Source organism: Prinia subflava, chromosome 22 (genome assembly GCF_021018805.1).
Source record: "Prinia subflava isolate CZ2003 ecotype Zambia chromosome 22, Cam_Psub_1.2, whole genome shotgun sequence".
NCBI classification, from domain to species: domain Eukaryota; kingdom Metazoa; phylum Chordata; class Aves; order Passeriformes; family Cisticolidae; genus Prinia; species Prinia subflava.
Window position 1 is genome coordinate 1,585,721 of NC_086268.1, and position 18,578 is coordinate 1,604,298.

Sequence of the window (18,578 nt, forward strand, 5' to 3'; positions counted from 1 at the left end):
ATGGGATGGAGTGAGGTGAGGAGAATGGGGAGAGGTGGGAAGGGGTGAACTGGGATGGGATAGAACGGGACGGGATGCGGTGGGAGGGGATGCGGAGGGTACCGGGACCCGCACCTCCGGCCCTACCTGCTCCCGGTGCGCGTCTCCGGTTGCCGCGGGAACGGGGGCGGGATGGGGCGGGATGGCGCTGGCTCCGCCCCGGGATCGGGATCGGGGGGCCGGGATGGGGATGGGGACCGGGATCGGGATCGGGGGGCCGGGATGGGGATGGGGACCGGGATCGGGGGGCCGGGATGGGGATGGGGACCGGGATCGGGGGGCCGGGATGGGGATGGGGACCGGGATCGGGGGGCCGGGATGGGGATGGGGACCGGGATCGGGGGACCGGGATGGGGATGGGGACCGGGATGGGGACCGGGGCCAGCTCGGGGATGTCTGTGCCCAGCCCCGCATCGCCTCCCCGGGACCCTGTGTGTCCCCCCAGCCGCGCAAAGCCTCGCCCAAAGTGCGGATTTATCGCTCGAAACGAAGCCTTGACTCTTTAATGACACATCCACACTCGTTTGGCACACACGGCAACCGCGGGAAGTGCAGCAGAATTTAACATTCAGTGCGAAACCCGGTCCTTCAGGAGAATCCCTGCTGCAGCACACGGGGGTTCCACAATTCCCCATGGAGAAAATCCCGGGAATAGGGGCACGGAATTGTCTCTGGGCTGAGCTGCGCTTGCAGGAACAGCCCCGAGGGTGGCGTGGGAGCCGGAGCTCCTCAGGGAACGGCGGATAAAGAACCATTCCAGGGGCTCGGGCACTCATCAAAACACGGGGAAAACCGGCAAGATTGGTCCTCAAACACTCCCACCTTGGCCAGCACAGCCCGGAGCAGCTCTGATCCTCCCCAGGGGCAGGAACCCCTCCGTGCTTTGCACACCCAGCTGAGCTACAAAACGCCAAATTCTGTTTATGAAAGATTCCACCTCTGAACGCTGCCGGTGCCCCACAGGCTGCCCTGCAGAGGTGCCAGGCCTTGGTTTAGTGCCCGGGGATGGTGCCCTGCCAGTGCTGCCCAGTCTGGGCCATTGCTGCCCTGAGTTACTGACACTGAAATCCAGAACAGTTCCTCAGGGGTGGAGCTGATAACCCCACCTGGTCTGTGACCAGGGCTGACAGCACAAAACGAGGAGAAAGTGGAGGCAAAGTCCAAAGTCCTCTCCGAAGCTGCCCAGGGTTCGTTCCCAGTGTCCCAGGCAGCTGCTGGAGTCTGAGGACTGCCCTAAACAGGGCAGTGATTTGCAGCTAAATTGTGAATTTTCCCTTGTTTCACTTCCAGCCAGAGCCAGCAGCTCACTCCCCACTTGTTTGCACACAGCAGGGAGGATTCACCTCCGAGCAGCCCCTCAGTGACAGAAATAGTCCTGTGACCCTCCCAGGGCTGCATTTCTGGCTGTGCTGGGCTGCAGAACACTGATTTTGTGGCAGGGGATGCACGCAGGGCCTGGCTGCACCCCCGGGGGTGGCTGTGGGAGGGAGGCAGAGCCTGCTGAAGGGCTCCTCTCCTCTCAGCACCACCACGAGCCACTCTGCACGCTCAGAGCTTTAACACTGACACAAAACCCTCTGCCAAAACCTCCCCTCAGCCCTGAATTCCCCAATTCCCAAAGGCAGCTCCTGGCTGGAGCTGTGCCAGGGATTTCCTCCCTGCAGCCCACAGCAGCTCTGCCACCCCACAGGGCTGGCAGGAGAGCTCTGCCAGCTCCGGGGCAGCTCTCCTGAGGGCAGGAGGCGTTTTCTGCCAGCAGAACCAGCTGGAGCCCCCTCAGGAGAATGTCTGAGGCGGGAGCAGCCTCTCCCAGCTCTCAGCTGTGTCCGTGAGCTCTCCCTGCATCCACAGCCGTGAGCTCCCGCTCCTGCAGGAGGAGGAGGACGATGCCCACGCAGCCTTCTAGACCAAGGTCCCGTTTTTGCTGTCGTACTTGAGCCTGGCCCTGGGGAAGTTGAGGGTGGCGTACTCGGTGGCGTTCTGCAGCTGCAGGCTCCTCAGCTCGGCGGCCGAGCGCTCCCGTGCCCGGGAGAACACCTGGATGTCGGCGTAGTGGATGCTCTCCTCCTGCTGCAGCCCCCTGGGCTGGCTCAGCGTGGCGTACACAGGGACATCGGGGACATCCTCGTACGTGGGGACCTTTGGGGGGGAAAACAAAGCTCTGGGGGCTCGTCTGCCTGGGGAGCTCCTGAGAGCCCGCGGTGCCCTCTGACACCTCGGGCTCCAGGGAGCTGGGGGTGTTCAGCCTGGAGAAAAGGAGATTCAGGGGTGATTTTATCACTCTACAACTCCCTGAAAGGTGGCTGTGCTCAGGTGGGGTTGGTCTCTTTCTCCAGGCAGCACTGACAGAACAGGACACAGCCTCAGGCTGTGCCACGGAAATTTAGGTTGGATATTAGGGAAAAAAATCCACAGAAAGGGTGATAAAGCACTGGAATGGTCTGCTGGGGAGGTGGTGGAGCCACCATCCCTGGATGTGTTTAAGGAAAGGCTGGATGTGGCACTGGTGCCGTGGTTTAGTTGAGGTTAGGGTTGGGTTGGACTCGATGATCCTGGAGGTCTCCTCCAAGATGGTGATTCTGTGATTCTGTCATTCTGTCTCATTCTGTCTTTCTGTCATTCTCCCACTGCACTTCAGGGGGCAAAAAAAAAAAGTGGAAAAAGCCCCCTGGACACTGTGCCCACTTCAGAGGCTGCACAGCATCAGAGGATTCACGGCTCTCAATTCTGTGTCCTCCCAGCCCACGGAGCTCAGGGCAGCTCTGCCTGCTCAGCACACACCTAGGAAAAATCCCTCTGGCAACTTGTTTACCTTCTTGCCTGGCTGCTGCTGTGGAGTCTCATGGCTCACGTTAGCTCCTGCAAAAGAAACACCAGGAGGTCAGCTTGGAACAGTTTATTTTTGGGAAAATAAAAACTGGGATGCAGCAATGCTGTGTTGGCCCACGGGCACAAATCAGATTTCCACCTCATTCCTCCCTCAGCCCTGATGGCTGCAAGAAGAAAGCCTGGGCTTGTTTCTTTGGGAAAAATAAGGTTTCCCGGGATGCCAGCACACTGTGGACCACAGAGTTCTTGGCAGAACCCACAGGGACAGCACAGAGAGCTCCTTGTCAGCCTCGGAGGAGTCAGATCCACTTTTAACTTTGTGATCCCCTCTGCTGCCTGGCAAACATGTTTTGCCCAGCACGGTCCAAAGGCCACAGGACACAGCCTGAGGAATGCACTTTGTTCTGATGCTCAGACGTCTGCAGCTCCTGCAGGAGGTGGATGCAGCTCCTGCTCTGCTGGAGAGCACCTGGCTGTGTCCTGAGGTGGCACTCGGTGATTTTAAAGGCACTGCTGAAGTCCCTTCCCTCCCCTTGCCAAACTTGTGCCACATCACCCCCCTGGCTTTAAGATTTTAAGAAATGCTGCCTCAAACTTCTCTTAAAGAAGGTCAAGTACAAAAGGACGTGGGCTCTGAGGCACTGATGTCACCTCCCGAGGGGCTGTCTTTCCACCCCCAAAGCATTGTCACAGATCCTTACCCTGCTTTTCTTTCTTTCTTCTGAAAGGCGAAGGGCACTTCCTGAAATCAGAGAGACACATCAGCCCCGAAATTCCCAAACCTCTGCCCTCCCAAAAAACCACCCCAAACCATCCCTGGGGTACCACGGACTGGGACAGGCCCAGGGAGAGCCAGCAGAGAGCCACCCCAGAGCCCAAGTGACTCGGGAGGTGTCCCCAGGGAAGGTGTGGGGATGTGTCCCCTCCTCCTGGAGCACACCCAGCACAGCCAGCACAGCCAGCACAGCACACCCAGCACAGCACACCCAGCACACCCAGCACAGCACACCCAGCACAGCACACCCAGCACACCCAGCACACCCAGCACAGCACACCCAGCACAGCACACCCAGCACAGCACACCCAGCACACCCAGCACACCCAGCACAGCACACCCAGCACAGCACACCCAGCACAGCACACCCAGCACACCCAGCACAGCACACCCAGCACAGCACACCCAGCACAGCACACCCAGCACACCCAGCACAGCACACCCAGCACACCCAGCACACCCAGCACACCCAGCACACCCAGCACAGCACACCCAGCACACCCAGCACACCCAGCACACCCAGCACGCCCAGCACACCCAGCACACCCAGCACACCCAGCACAGCACACCCAGCACACCCAGCACACCCAGCACAGCACACCCAGCACGCCCAGCACACCCAGCACACCCAGCACACCCAGCACAGCACACCCAGCACACCCAGCACAGCACACCCAGCACAGCACACCCAGCACAGCACACCCAGCACACCCAGCACACCCAGCACAGCACACCCAGCACAGCACACCCAGCACAGCACACCCAGCACGCCCAGCACACCCAGCACAGCCGCCCCCAGCTCTCCCTGCCCTCCCTCCTGTCCCAGCAGCATCCCCAGCAAGGAGGGCTCCTCTCACTGGAGCTCTGCAGCTCCATTTCCATCAGCTCCAGGCATGGGGCACAATCCCAGCGGGCACAAACCCCTTCTTTGGGGGCCAGCCCCACTCCCTGTGCTCTGCCCCCTTGCCCAGGGAGCAGCTGAAGGTTTCAGACACTTTTCCTGTTCTCAGTTTGCCACTCAGAGCAGAACCAAACCAAACAAGCTTTGCCCTCGCTGAGAGCCAAGCCAAACCTGCTCTCAGCTGTGTGACCAGAGAGAAGCAGGCCAGGCACAGATCTGCTCCAAGGGAGGGCAGGAGCCAAATCCACCCCAGCTGGAACCACAGGAGCCCAGCTCCTGCAGGCTGGCAGTGGCAGAGGGGACTCGTGCCCCCCTCCGGGACAGATGCACAAGGAAATGTCAGGCTCAGAGGGCTGGGGAGCAGCTGCCAGCCCTCGTGTGGCCCCTCCTGCACTGAGGGGGCAGCTGAGGGGCTCCCAGGGCGCTCAGCAGCTCCCAGGGGCAGGCAGAGCCCTGGATGAGGTGTCAGGCTCAGTGTTTGGGCTCCAGGGAGTGCTGTGTGTCCCACAGGGGCAGCGTGGGCCAGGCAGCCCTGCCACAGAGCAGAGCAGAGCAGAGCAGCGCCCCGGGCAGGGCTGTGCCCGTGCCAGCTCTCCCAGGCAGCTCCATGGGCCGTGCAGCCGTGTCCTGGCTGAAACAAAAACCCCCAGGAATGCAGGCACAGAGCTCCGGAATGGCCAGCAATGATTAACCAGGGCAGGCAAAGGCAGCTCTGGGCAAGGCTCCAGCGCTGCCACAGGGGCACCTCCAGCCCTCCACGGGCAAAATCCGGAGGTTCTCCCCAGGAATTTGGGGGTTAACTCGCAGCAGCACCGCTCAGTGGGGCTGTCACAGCCTCCTCCTCCCTGTCTGCAGTGTCCCCTCCCTGCCCAGGTTTGTGTGCCAGGGCTCTTCCCTTGCTCCCAGCACTCAGGGCTGGAGGATTTCACCAAACCAGCACCTTCTGAGGTGCTTTTCTTCCTCCCAGCACTCAGAGCTGGAGGATTTCACCAAACCAGCACCTTTTGGGTGCTTTTCTTCCTCCCAGCACTCAGAGCTGGAGGATTTCACCAAACCAGCACCTTTTGGGTGCTTTTCTTCCTCCCAGCACTCAGGGCTGGAGGATTTCACCAAACCAGCACGCTCTGGGGCAGGGCCAGCAGGGTCCCTCCCGTCTCTGCCGGCAGACAGGCTGTGCTGGCATTCCAGGCTGCCTCCCTTCGTGCAGGGAGCGTTGCAGGCAGTGTGTGGGCTGCAGCTATTCCTGTCTGCAGGGTGATCACAGCCAGGCATCTCCCGGGAATGGGGACACGTGTGGCTCGGGAAATGGGAGCAGGGAAGCCTCTCCCCTGCCCTCCAAAGCAGGCCAGGCGTGCTGGAGCTGCCAGGCTGAGAGAATCCTCCAGGGCAGCACCCTCAGCCCTGCCTGACACTGCTGCCTCCCCTCTCCCTGAGCCAAGGCCACCCTGATCCCTGCTCTGCACAACCCCGGGCCTGGATTTGGGCAGCTTTCCCTGTCTGTGCACACCTCGGTGCCACTGTCATGGGCAGAGCCTGGGGCCTGCCCTGTGCCCCAGAGCCGGGGGCACAATTCCTCCATCAATAACCTCCCAGACAGAATAAATCTGCTGTGACAGCTTTTCTTTAAAGACCTCACACCGTGCCCCAGGCGTCCCCTGATCGAGCTGATGATCAGCTGAGCCTGCTGATGCCCTGGGTGCCTCATTTGCCCCCTGCCACAGGGGGCAAAATGTGAATTTTCCCATTTTTTGGGAAGTGACCAGCTTTCCACCGCCTGTTCCTAAATCCCAAACTCCCCAAGGCTCAGGGCTTGGAAGAACCTCGGTGTCCTCAGCTCCTGAGCCTTCCTCCACTAGGTGATGCTGTGCCTCCTGGAATTACTAAAAACTGGATGAATTTCTCCTACTTTCATCAATCGCAGCGTCGGAAGGAGAACGTCCTCAGAGCTGCATCTGATATTCACGGCTCTTCCCCCTGCCGCACTCCGGGAGCTGAAAATGTTCCAGCTTGGCGGAGAGTGATGCCCATTCCCTGCGAGCAGGAGGTGCAGGGCACAGCAGGGCACAGCAGGGCACAGCAGGAGCCAGGAGGGATCGGGGTGTCACTGTCACCCTCCCTCTCCGGGAGAAAGAGCCACAGCATCTCAAAAACGTGCCCGGGATTTCCCGGGCGTAAAGAAATCCCGGCAGGGAGAGGGGCTGGGACGGCTGAGGGCAGGGTGGGGTGGCTGAGGGCAGGGTGGGGTGGCTGAAGCACCAAAGGGGTGCCTGGGACCCCTCAAGGGACTCCTGTGCTGTCTGGACAGCGCTGCATGAGCGATTTCCAGCTCCTTCCCAGCTGCACCTCCCGAGCTGTCCGGGCTGAGATGTGACAAAAACTCCCCCTTGTCGCCCTGTCCTGCCTCAGGCACCTGTCCCGGTGCTCACCTGTGGCAGGTGCGGGCTCAGAGCCCCGGCCAGCCCCGCCCGGGGGCGCGGAGCCCCCCGAGAGCCGCGCCCGCCCCGCACTCACCAGCGCCGGCCGCAGCCGCACAGGTTGCCCATGGCGCTCCGTCCCCGCCGAGCCCCGGCGCTCTGTGCCCGGCCCCAGCTCGGATTTCCTGGTTCCTGCCCGGCCCCTGCCCGCCCGGGGAGTGTCTGGCAGTGTCGGGTTTCGGAGCGCTGCTTTTCCCCGTGTGCCATCTACCGGAGCTGGCCGCGGCTGGCTCCCGGCAGCACCGGGCGAGCTCTCGCCGTGCCCCAGGCGTGGTCCCGGCGCTAAAACTCTGTTTGGTCCCTCGGACAGCTCCGCTGTGCCCCGTCCCTCCGCTGTGCCCCGTCCCTCCGCTGTGCCCCGTCCCTCCGCTGTGCCCCGTCCCCCCGCGCCCACCCAGCGCTGATGCAGAGGGGACAGAGGAGGGAGCTCAGGCCAGAGGAGAAGCCCCAGGGTGGGAGCGCTGTCCTCGCACCTCGAGCAGAACGTGTGGAACGTGTGGCATCACCCGGGAATGACTCTTGGAGAGCTCTCTTGGGAACTCTCTCGGAGTTCTCTTCTCAGCTGAGCTCTGCTGCTGCTGCCCCACGGCCTCAGGGACGGTGGAAATCCACTTTATTCAAAGCTACCTGGATAAAAGTGTTCAGTTCTGTGTCTTTGAGAGTGGCAGGGTCCCAGGAGAGCCCTCCCAGCCTCAAGGAGCTGCAGTGCAGCTCTCAGGCTCGGCCCCAGCAGGTCAGACGGGAACAGGGATGTGCATTTAACCTCTCTGCCCCTGCTGAGCCCCTCCAGACTGTCCAGCCTGAATGACCAGAGTCCCGGTCATTCCTGGACTTAAGGATTAGGTAATTCCTGGGGCCTAATCTCAGGCAAGTCTAAGAGGACAGATCCTCCAGAAAGATACGATTTTAGTGTCATTGTTGAGCAGTAACTCTGCCCCACCCAGCAGTCAGGCTGGTTCTGTGCAGGTCTGATTCCCCAGGGGTGTCCAGCAAGGGGCTGAGCATTAATTCACCTTCCACCCCTGGTGTACCCAGATCTCAGCCCCGTCTGTCACCTGCCCAAGGGCACAGCAAAGCCTGGACCTGTCCAGGAGTGGCATAAGGAGGATTCTGCTTTGGAAGGGTCACAGCTGGCTCTGGGTGAGCTGCACTGTGACACAGCCTGGCTCTGACACAGCTTGGGGCTGGAGGTTTAGGGTTGGGGCCACAGGGTTTAGGATGAGATTTGTGCAGGCAGCTGGGATTCAGTGCTGCTCCCGTGTTCCCAGGCTCCTGCAGAGCCCAGGTGTTCCCAGGAGCCTGTCCCTGCCTGGGAAGCTGCAGACTCTGTGTCTCTGGGCTTGCCACAGACACTGTTGTTTTAATGAACCAGCGTCTGTTTTGATTTCTGGGATAACTCGGCCTTTGTTGCTTTGTGGGGAAGGAGGGGGAGAAAAAAGTCTGGGAGCCTGTTCCCATCAGCCTCTCTCCCAAATACTGGAGCTGCTGCTTCGAGCTCCACCAGAGAAACAGAAAAGCATCAAAAACATTGGCAGGGCCGGGGAGGGCTTGGCTGCCGCTCCGCATTCCCTCCCCAGGCTGTGTCTGCGGCGGTGGGAGCAGGCACGGCTGGGGGGACAGGCAGGGGACACGGCGGGGACACGGCGGGGACAGCCCTGCCCGCCCCCGGGCACTGCCAGCCTCCTCTGAGTGACAGAGCTGTGACACCGGCACAGCACAAGCACCCCGAGGGGGAGAATGAGCACGGGGGAGAGTAAAAAAGGGCCAGGAAGAGCTGGGGAGGGCACGGAATTGTGTAGTCACTCCTAATTCTAGGCATTTTCATGGCAAGAGTGCCATGGTGGCCCAGGCAGCGGGACAGGCACACACCGAGCTGGCATTGATCTAAAATGAAGAAGAGAGAGCTCTGCAGTGTTTTGGGCACTCCTTTTGTCTCAGAATCCTCTCCCAGTGCAGCCCCAGTCCTGGCCGTGTGCATTTTTCAGCCCCCGGTGCCTCCTCGAGCTGCTGGGCAGGCACAGATGGCATCTGCAGCCTGTGCCATGCCTGGCTGTGTGTGCCCTCCTGTCCATCCCCAGCCACAGCCACAGAAATTGTTCATCCCAATCACCAGCAAAGGGCCCAGCAGCTTTTCTTGCCAGAGCAGGGACAAGGAGAAGCCTTTTAGAGCTGCTGCCATGAAGTGCTGTGAGTCTGAGGAAGACTTTTAGGATGGAGGAGAAAGGAAATGATGGCCATGCTGAGCTCACACACCCCACGGGGCTCTGCCCTCACCACGGGCTCGGGAGCTCAGCCCTCCTGGGCTCTGGGCTCGATGGGATGCAGGGGACTGAAAGTCCCTAGCCCGGAATTATGCCTGCAGTTATTATTAATGACTTAGACAATGCCTGCTGTAAAGGTGATTTTCCTTTTTTGAGTTTATCTGGTTCTGCTTCAGGAGTCAGGGCAGGAGGTCAGACATGGCTGTGCCCTGGGCTCAGCCACCCTCCCTGTGCCCCCTGAGCCTGGCAGGCAGGGCTGCTCCTCATCTGACTGATCCTCAGGGCCCCGGGGAGCAGGAAAGAGCTGGAAATAGCTGGGCAGTGCTCTGGATCCCACATTTCCTGGCAGGGGACAAAAATGAGCCTGATGTCTGCGTTCCAGCTCCCAAGGGATGTGCTGGGCAGGCTCCTGAGTGGAGCATTCCTGGCCCCAGAGCAGGAGGAGGCAGAGCCAGGGGACAGGGGGAGTTACATCCCCGAGGATTCTGCAGTCTGCTCTGCACCCAGGCATGCCAGGCACCCCCAAATTTAGCCACTGACACAGCATTTTGTGTGCCTGGCTCGGCGCTGACGACACAAGGGTGGCAACTGTCACCTGCTGAGCCTGGGGCCGCCGGGGCAGCAGCTGCCACCAGCAGCACACAGGATCCCTGTCCCCATCACGGGGACATTGCTCACAGTGTCTGCAAAAGGGGACACAGCCAGCCCCTCCCTGCCTGCACAGACACCAGCAAGGCCACTGGGGCTGAGCAGAGCCTCTCCCTTGGGTGCTTTGGGGTTCAGTCCCCTCCCGGAGGGCTGTGTGTGAAGGATGTCCCCTAACTGAGGGGCTGAGCAGGCACAGCCTGGGGCTGGCACTGATTTATGCCCCGTTAACTTGCAGGTCTGGAGATGCTCAGGGACCTTCCAAGGGCTCATCACTGCTCCCCTTTGAGGTCACCTCACTCTGGGCTCCCTAAAGCAGGGGGTGAGGCACAGGGGTGGCCACAGTCCCTCCCTGTCCCCACCCATGGTGCCACTGCCACAGGTGAGCTCAGTGCCAGCTGGGCACTGCCCATCCTTCCTGCTGGAACACCAATCCAAGGCAGACAAGAGAAGAGCAGAGGCAGGTTTATTCCTCTCTCCTCATTGCTGCAGGCGCTTTTACAGACCAACCCCCACCTTCCACAGCCATGAAACAGCCACCAGCTCAGAAGGAAGGCTCTGGGAGCCCCTGTTCTCTCTCCAGTGCCCTTCTGGGCTGGAGCACAGTCCACTGAGACACAGCCTCAATAAGGGCAGCAGTGACCCTGGGGGGAGAGCAGAGCTCCCTGCATGGGGACCTGAGCTAGGAGGATACTTGCATGACACTCACTCACATTCACACAGCAGTCCCACTCTTTTTTTTTTCCAGTTCCAAGTCCATTTTTTTCCCAGCCATCAGCCTTGAGAAGCAGAAGCGTGGCTGCCTCAGGGCCCTGCTAAACACTGATGGTGAGAAGCAGGGGTCTGGCACTGCTGATTCCCCATCCCTGTCCCCCCCTCCTTCCCAGATCTGCAGCCTTTAGGACTTTTCCTTCTCTTTTCCCTCCTCAGCCTGCTCCTCTTTCCCCTCTGGCTGCTCCTGCTGGGTTATCTTCACCTCGTTCACTCTGGCCTTCACCTCCTTGCCTGTCCGGGGAGCCACAATGCTCAGGATGCCATCGTGGGACAGGGTGGCCCTGACCAGCAGGGGATCCACGTCCAGGGGCAGGATGTAGGTCCTGGTGAACTCCCTGGAGATGAAGCCGTGGCGATCAGCCTTCTGCGGGTGCTGCCCCACCACCTCCAGCAGGTTGTCCACGGTGCGGACGCTGAGCTCGTCGGGCAGGAACTGGCACACGTCCAGGAACACCTGGAACTTGTGCTGGTTCAGGCAGATCTCCGAGGTGCCCCTCTCCAGCTGCTTGTTGATCCGGGGACGGATGTAGTAGCCGTGGTACAGGGCAGGGGCTAAAATCTCCGATGGGGACACACCTGGAAAGGAGACCCAGTGAGGGAATGGAACTGGAGGACCAGGCAGGAGGAATTTGGGACCTGGAGAACATCTGGAAAGGAGACTCAGTGAGGGAATGGGGCTGGAGCAGCAGGCAGGAGGAGTTTGGGACCCAGAGAACATCTGGAAAAGAGACCCAGTGAGGGAATGGGGCTGGAGCAGAGGCAGGAGAAGTTTGGGATCCAGAGAACATCTGGAGAAGAGACCCAGTGAGGGAATGGGGCTGGAGCAGCAGGCAGGAGGAGTTTGGGACCCGGAGAACACCTTGGCTTTGTGGATCAGCACAGCAGGGGTGGAGTCTGCTGCAGTTGCCCCCTTTGTGCCCCTGAAACGCACACAGAGCCACAGCCCTGCCAGCCTCTGTGTGCCCCTGGGTGCCCAGAGCTGCCACAAGCCCGGGGCTGGCATCCAGCTTCACATGTTGGGTGCACGGGGAGGGCCTGGTGGGTTCACGGGGAGCTCTGCAGCAGAGCCCACAGCCAGGGATGGGCATGGAAACTGCTGATGCTGAAGAAACCGCCCTGAGGAACTAAAGGCCTTTTGTGTGCCATTGTCCAGAGGGCTTTCCTTGGAGCTTTTTGCCTTTTCACGCTGTTGTGCTGGTGCTGAATGGTTCTGCTGCTGCCCACATTCCTTCCCCTCCGCCAGCCACTGCCCAGCTTTGTGCTGAACGCCCCAGCTCAGCTTTTCTCCACATCCCCCCGGCTGGAAAAGCTTCCCCCCCTCCCCTGAGCGATTTTGCTCCATGTTTTCACAGCATGTGCATGAATGCCAGAGCATGGCTGGCATGAGGGAGGGCCGGGCCGGGCAGCAGTGGGCATGGATGGAGAAGTGGACATGAAGAGAGAGTCCCTGGCTATTCCCTGTTTTTTCCCTGGGTATTCCCTGGTTTTTCCCTGGCTATTCCCTGATTATTCCCTGCTTTTTCCCCAGGCTATTCCCTGGATATTCCATGGCTGTTCCCCCCCAATTTGATCTGGGTTCTTCCACTCAAAATTCCTCAGCTCCAGCTTCCCCCTCTGGAGCTCAAGCTCCCCGGAGGGAATCCCACCAGCAGAGGGGAGGAAGGTGCACAGAGGGGGGGATCCCACCTCCTTCCTTACCTTCTCCAAAGTTCTGGTCGTAGATCTTGCTGGGGTTGGCAAACTCGTACTCAGAGCTCATGGGGTAGGCGTGGGGCACGGTGCGGGCAGCCATGGCGTGTCCAGTTCCTCCTTTCCTTCCTTCCTTCCTCCCTTCCTTCCTTCCTTCCCTCCTTCCTTCCTTCCCAGCCCTCGCTGCCTCTCCGAGTGAGGGCTGCAAGGCTTCAGCTGGGTGGGTTCCAAAGGGAGGAGTGTGTGATAAAAACCCTGGACCAAAATAGCCCCGCCGGGCCAGGGCAGCTCCTCGCTGCATTCCAGCAGGGAGGGCAGGCACTGCCCGCACCCAGGGACACCTCGGGGACATCCTGCCTGTCCCCCCGGCCTCTGAGGGTCCCTTCTGGAGCAGGAGGTGGATGGGCAGCCGAGCACAGCCCGGACCCAGGGGCTGAGGGCAGCAGGAGCCACCCCAGGCTCTGCTGGTGCCAAGCACAGCCAGAGGCTCCTTGGAGCCGGCTCAGGGAGTCCTGGCACTGGAATTGGTGGCCCTAAGCCCCCGTGGGTGGCTGGTGCTTGTTCAGGCTGTGCAATGAACCCACAGCCACTGCCCCACTGTGAGCCTGGGGCTCAAACCCCTCCCGTTCCCTGTGTGAGGAGCCTCATTTTCCCAGAAGCTGAGCTCAAGCCTTCTGCTCCTTTAGGGGTGAAGGGCTGCAGGGGGTGAAGCAGGGATCCAGATCCCACTGCTGCTCCCCATCCTGAGCTGTGCTGGCTGCCCAGCTCTTCCCTTGGCCAGGCCTTTGGCACAAAGTGATGGAGAAATGCTGGTGCCAGACATCACCAGCTAAGCCAGGCTGTGAACTGGCATAAATCCAGTTTTACTGAGCGGGGCTGGTGGGCTGCTGGTGCTGCAGCAGGGGAGGAGTGCCCAGCCGAGCTCTGCATACCCTGAAACCAGAGACTTCCTTGAGGCCTGCAGTGCAGGACAGCAGGTGCGGTGCTGTTGATGTCATGGGGACTTGGAGAGGGTATTTATGGCCTGGGCTGCTGCACAGAGCAAATCCTGCTCCCTATTCTTGCAGGCCAGCCAAGAGGAAGAGGCTCAGAGCCTTTTGCAAAGGGCTGGCAGAGCTGGCAGTGCCTCTGAGCCAGAAATTGTGTTTAAATTGCGAGCTCTCACAGGCAGAGAAGCTCTTGCCCTTCAACAGTCGCTAGGCTGAAGCCATTCCTGTGTTTTGGATTCACGGGCGAGGCAGGAATTAAAATAAATGTGTGAATTATTAGGAGGAGAGCTGCAGGAAAGCAGGTTCGTGCAGGGGCAGAGGCAGACAGAGGTGTTCTGCACCCCTGGGTCGGGACCATGCCCAGGTTCTCTCTGTGCTCACAGTGTGGGGCTCTTCCCTCCAGAAAAATGTGTTCTGCAGCGGGCAAAAGACAAGAGGTGCTGGCAGAGAGATCCGTCCTTTATTCACACACACTATGAGGGCAGCAGGGCTGGCTGGAGAGAGCTGCAGTGCCAGGGCCAGCCCAGCAAAGCCCTCCTGGCACCTTCCTAGCTCTGATTTTGGGGTTCCCTTCGCTGCCGGGACAGGCACGGCCCTGGTGGGTGATGCAGGAGCCGCGGCCCCGGTGCCGGCAGAGGGAACAACAGCCCCTTGTCCCGGTGCCTGTGAGCCAAAGATAGGAGCTGCATTGATCCCCTGGCATCCAGAGCAGCTGGCAGCCGCGGCCAAGCCCGCCTGGGACTGTGGATAAACAGCACGTGGGCAGCAGGGCGGGCGCCGGGGCACTCCGGCTTCTTGCTGCCCCATTGGGCTCCTCTTCTTCCTCTGTCCCCTTCCCCCTCCTCCTCAGCCGCGCGCTCAAATCCCTCAGACAGCTACTGGGCACCGCCGAAGGGCCCAGCCCAGGAGTGGGACAATAAAATCCCTGACACCACTGTTCAAGAGGCCTCGGGGGGGTGGAAGGCCAGGCCAGCTGCACGGGTATAAAGCTGTCCCCGCTCCCGGCACGGCACTGCAGCACAGTTGTTTGCCAGGCTCCTCCAGCGCTCTCCAATGGATATCACCATCCACAACCCCCTGATCCGCAGACCTTTCTTCTCTTGGTTGGCACCGAGTCGTATCTTTGACCAGATTTTCGGGGAGCACCTGCCGGAGTCGGAGCTGCTCCCTGTTTCCCCCAGCTTCAGCCCCTTCCTGATGAGATCCCCCATCCTTCGGATGCCCAGTTGGCTAGAGGCAGGACTCTCGGAGGTAACCTTTGCTTCTTCGGGCTCTGTGTGGCACAGCCTGCTGGCTCTGGAGAGCTGAGAGCTTGGAAGATGCTCGTAGGTGGTGGCTTCTTTTGGGGGAAAAGGTGCTGTGGTTGTGCCTCTGCATTGTTTGGGATGGAGCAAGCCTGGCCATGGTGATGGGATCAGAGGCAAACCGAGCTCAGTGTGCAGGGCAGATCATCCTAGGAGCTGGCAGGGGAAAGGAGCAAGCCTAATTTCCCTAATTTTCCTAATTTCCCCAATTTCTCTGATTTCCTTGATTTCCCAGTCTGCTGTGCCAAACTTTCAATCCCACTCCCACCTGAGAAGCAAAGAGCAAAGAGCACAGGGGCAGTGGGATCCTCACTCCAGGCAGTGCTGAGGGGAAAGGGGCCCGTTTTAAACAATCACTGCTCATGAAAACAGAGTTTCAATAAGATCCAGGACCCAGAGGAGCATGGAGCAGGCGCCTCCTCCCTCCAGGGGCTGAGCCAAGAGGCTTTTTCCTGTCCTGCAAGTCAACTGTCTTGTTTACAAGGAGCTATTCCAAGGAGTGAAAGCATTATTTTAATCCTTGCATAATGTTCCTCTCGATTTAGTGAGCTGGGTCTGGCTGCCCGGTGCAGCAGCCATAATAAATAATAATATAATAATAAAAGAGTCAGTTTGAACCAATTCTGGTGGAGAATTTCAGGTCCTGTAGTGATGGGCATTAATGCAAGGCCAGCAAGGGACAGAGCCACTCAGGCCAGATCCCAAAATAAAGGTCAGTGTGTGTGTGCAGAGTCTTGAGTCTTGACCTGCTGCATTCCTTTTTAAGCTGAAACCCTCACCTGCTCTTTTTCTGAAGTCACCTCCTTGCTTTTGCTCCTTTCTGAAGTCACCTCCTGGTTTTTGCAGATGCGACTGGATAAGGACAAATTTTATGTGAACTTGGACGTGAAACATTTCTCCCCTGAGGAGCTGAAGGTGAAGGTGCTCGGGGACATGATCGAGATCCACGGGAAGCACGAGGAGCGCCAGGTACCCCCTGCTTTATCTTCACCCCTGAGGGAGTCACTGTGAGCTCCCTTGCCTCTGGGGACTGCAAAACCGCCCTCTGCTCATCTCAAATATTTGTAATTTTTGTTTTATCAAGATGCTCCGTGCAGTCCCCCCCAGCTGATCCCGGACAGGGCAGCAGGAGGGTGGAGGTTTAGTGCTGATGTTGTGTGAACAGTGAGCTGAACGGGAAAATCATCTGGGAAATGGCATTTTTGGGCTTCCCCTCTTCCTGGGAAGAGGCCAGGAATGCAGGAAGGCATCCAATGAGCTAAAAATGAGCTGTAATAAATCAGTCCATTGCCCCATGTGTTACCTTTCCTAGGCCCAGCTATCAGTTTCTAATCCTTAAATTTGTGTTCTGCTGTTGTTCATCCCTCTCCCTGCCGGCTCTGGAGACCTGTGTGGACACTGGGCAGGCAGAAATGCAAAGCCATGCCCAGAGCTGGATGTAACAGCATTTTCCAGTCCCCATCCCCTGTCCCCAGAGTATCTCTGTCCCTGGAATTGTCACCCCTAGGAGCTCCTGGGAGCACAGGGTGGCAGTCAGGAAACCCAGTGCTCCCTGTAGCTCCCTGTAGTAATCCTGACACAATTTCTGGAATCCTTTTTGGCTAAGAGGACAATCAAGCAGTGGGATCAGCACTGAGGGTCTCCAGGGCAGGAGTGGGTGGGAATGGCACCCCAGGAATGGCAGCAGAGAGTGCAGGGGATCCTCTGGATGGCACAGGGGGTGGCACAAAGCCTCCTCCTGTAAACTCCGTGTACCTGCAGGCACCTGCAGCCCAGGCACTGAATCACCCACAGAATCACAGAATGGTTCGGGTTAGAAGGGATCTAAAGCTCATCTCCTTGTGCAGGGACACCTCTCACCACCCCACCTCACCTCGCTCCAAGCCCCATCCTCAAACACCTCCAGACACTTCCCAGCTTCTCTGGGCAACCTCTGCCCGAGCCTCAACACCCTCACATGGTAAAAATTCTTATTAATATCCAGTCTAACCCTGCTCTCTGCCGGGTTTTAGCCATTCCCCCTTGGTCTGTCCCTCCAGGCCTGTGGGAACAATCTCTCCCCATCTTTCCTGGGGCTCCCATCATGTTCTGCAAGGCCACAATCAGGTCACCCTAAAACCTTTTTTCCACGCTCAACAACCCCAATTCTCTCAGCCTTTCCTCACAGCAGAGGAGCAGAGGGCAGCTCATCTTCAAACCCCCTTTTAACCCCCTAAAAATCTTCCCTTGGAGATCCCCAACTCCCCTGCCCCAGCCTTTAAGCAAAGCCCCCGTGGTCGAGGCAGGACCGGGCGAACACCCCTCATTAAAACCCGCTTCTCCTCCCCTCTTGGGGCAGGACGAGCACGGCTTCATCGCCAGGGAGTTCAGCAGGAAATACCGGATCCCTGACGACGTGGACCCGCTGACCATCACGTCGTCGCTGTCGCTGGACGGGGTGCTGACCGTCAGCGCGCCCCGCAAGCAGAGCGACGTCCCCGAGCGCAGCATCCCCATCACCCGCGAGGACAAACCCGCCATCGCCGGCGCCCAGAGGAAGTAGGGGCTGCTCTTTGCTGTCCCCAAAGCCACCCCTGGAGCGGGGGGCTGCTCTTTGCTGTCCCCAAGCCACCCCTGGAGGGGCCATTCCAGAGCTCTTTGCTCCGCCAGGTGCCGGCTGTGCTGAACGGCCGCTCGTGTTATTTATGCTGAGTAAGTTTACTAACGAATAAAACCATGGAGAAGCAGTTTGGATTGATTTGTTTCGGGGCTGGGTTGGGAAAGGTGGGTTCGAGGTGCAGGGGGACATCGTGCCTGGGTGTGAGGTGTGCCCAGGACAGCTTATCTGGGTGTTCAGAAGCTCTTGGCTCATCACACCTTGTGTTGTCTCTCCCTTCAATGCTGCCAGAGGATTTCAGAGCGTTTCACAAGCAACAGGAAAAGTTTCTCCCGTGGAGATTAAACTGGTAAAACAGCTCCATGACAATTGAAACCCATCTGAAGTGTGGGTATTTGATAACAGCTGGCTGGAAGGCAAGGGTGTCTTAAATATCTCAAATGATTCATGCAATGGAGAAACATCCAGGGGCTGCAGCCAGGTCACAGCAGCTTCAGGTGAAAACTGCAGGGCTGCAGTAAACACAGATCTCCCCAAAGAGGAGGAAAACATCTTGCTGTGATGATGCAAATCACAGCCCTTTGAAACCCTGCTGTTAGTGCCCTTCAAACAGTGAGCAGGATCTGATGTCTGCTGCAATAATCTGATTTATGCCAGCATTTCTGAGTGGTACAAACCACTACCAAAGTCCTTTTCAGGCATTTCATCCATTAGCTCCTCTCTTCAAAGGGGTAGAAAGGGAAGCCTGGATGAGTGGAACTGAATTTGTAAAATTCATCTTCAAAAAGGACAGATCTGTCACAAAAACCATCAGACTCAGTCATGACCTGACCTATTTTCTGTGTTTGTTATTCCTGCTAAGACAAAGGTTCTATCAGCAGGGATCACAGTTCACCTCATCCTTCTGTGGCCGAAGGTGAGAAAAATCAAACGAGCACTCTGTGATCCGAGGTCCCTGTAAAACACCCCCAATCCCCCCCCCTCATTTCCAAGGCCTGCTCTTTCCTATTAGCTGGTTCTAATTAGCTCTCCCAGCTAAGGTGTTAATTGGGTTTTTCTGCCCACAAGAACAAACCCCAGACACACTCAGAGGTTACAAACAGCACAGATTAAAAAGCAGGAAGAACATTTTCCACATGGCTTTCATGTGTGACGGGTTTTGGGGCTGGAAGGAGATCCCTGCCCCACCGGTTCCTGAGGGTTTCTGGTGCTTTTCCTGCATCCTTCTTGTTCCTTCTCCACCTGGAGGCCTGAGCAGCTGCACAAAGGAGGTTCCAGCTCAGGGTGGTGGCTTGGAAATCA

The 18,578-nt window shown here is 58.7% G+C and overlaps 4 protein-coding genes across 6 annotated transcripts in view; 1 reads left to right on the forward strand and 3 right to left on the reverse strand.

Annotated features, from left to right (window-relative positions):
• The window catches only part of DIXDC1 (DIX domain containing 1), a 29,560-nt gene extending 29,393 nt beyond the window's left edge, over window positions 1-167 (reverse strand). The window contains exon 1 of the mRNA XM_063417802.1: window positions 127-167. The gene's annotated coding sequence lies outside the window, so the exon portion shown is untranslated. The remainder of the gene's footprint in view (window positions 1-126) is intronic.
• A 345-nt stretch (window positions 168-512) lies between these two features.
• On the reverse strand, window positions 513-7,173 carry C22H11orf52 (chromosome 22 C11orf52 homolog). The gene is made up of 4 exons (XM_063417925.1): window positions 7,056-7,173; window positions 3,570-3,610; window positions 2,852-2,898; window positions 513-2,178 (listed from the first exon to the last, which is right to left on the reverse strand). The coding sequence occupies exons 1-4, from the start codon at window positions 7,085-7,087 to the stop codon at window positions 1,942-1,944; spliced, it is 357 nt and encodes a 118-aa protein (XP_063273995.1). The 5' UTR covers window positions 7,088-7,173; the 3' UTR covers window positions 513-1,941.
• CRYAB (crystallin alpha B) lies at window positions 6,319-17,400 on the forward strand. Of its 3 annotated transcripts, none has more exons than XM_063417922.1 (3): window positions 6,319-6,588; window positions 15,527-15,649; window positions 17,019-17,400. In XM_063417922.1, exons 1-3 carry the CDS (start codon window positions 6,436-6,438, stop codon window positions 17,220-17,222), a joined length of 480 nt encoding a protein of 159 aa, XP_063273992.1. In that variant the 5' UTR covers window positions 6,319-6,435; the 3' UTR covers window positions 17,223-17,400. The 3 variants fall into 3 exon arrangements, with proteins under 3 accessions (XP_063273992.1, XP_063273991.1, XP_063273994.1); XM_063417921.1 differs by lacking the exon at window positions 6,319-6,588 and adding an exon at window positions 14,049-14,627; XM_063417924.1 differs by lacking the exon at window positions 6,319-6,588 and adding an exon at window positions 15,222-15,392.
• HSPB2 (heat shock protein family B (small) member 2) lies at window positions 10,133-12,795 on the reverse strand. Its single transcript, XM_063417960.1, has 2 exons — window positions 12,397-12,795; window positions 10,133-11,274 (listed from the first exon to the last, which is right to left on the reverse strand). Exons 1-2 carry the CDS (start codon window positions 12,737-12,739, stop codon window positions 10,823-10,825), a joined length of 795 nt encoding a protein of 264 aa, XP_063274030.1. The 5' UTR covers window positions 12,740-12,795; the 3' UTR covers window positions 10,133-10,822.
• Window positions 17,401-18,578: the final 1,178 nt, after the last annotated feature.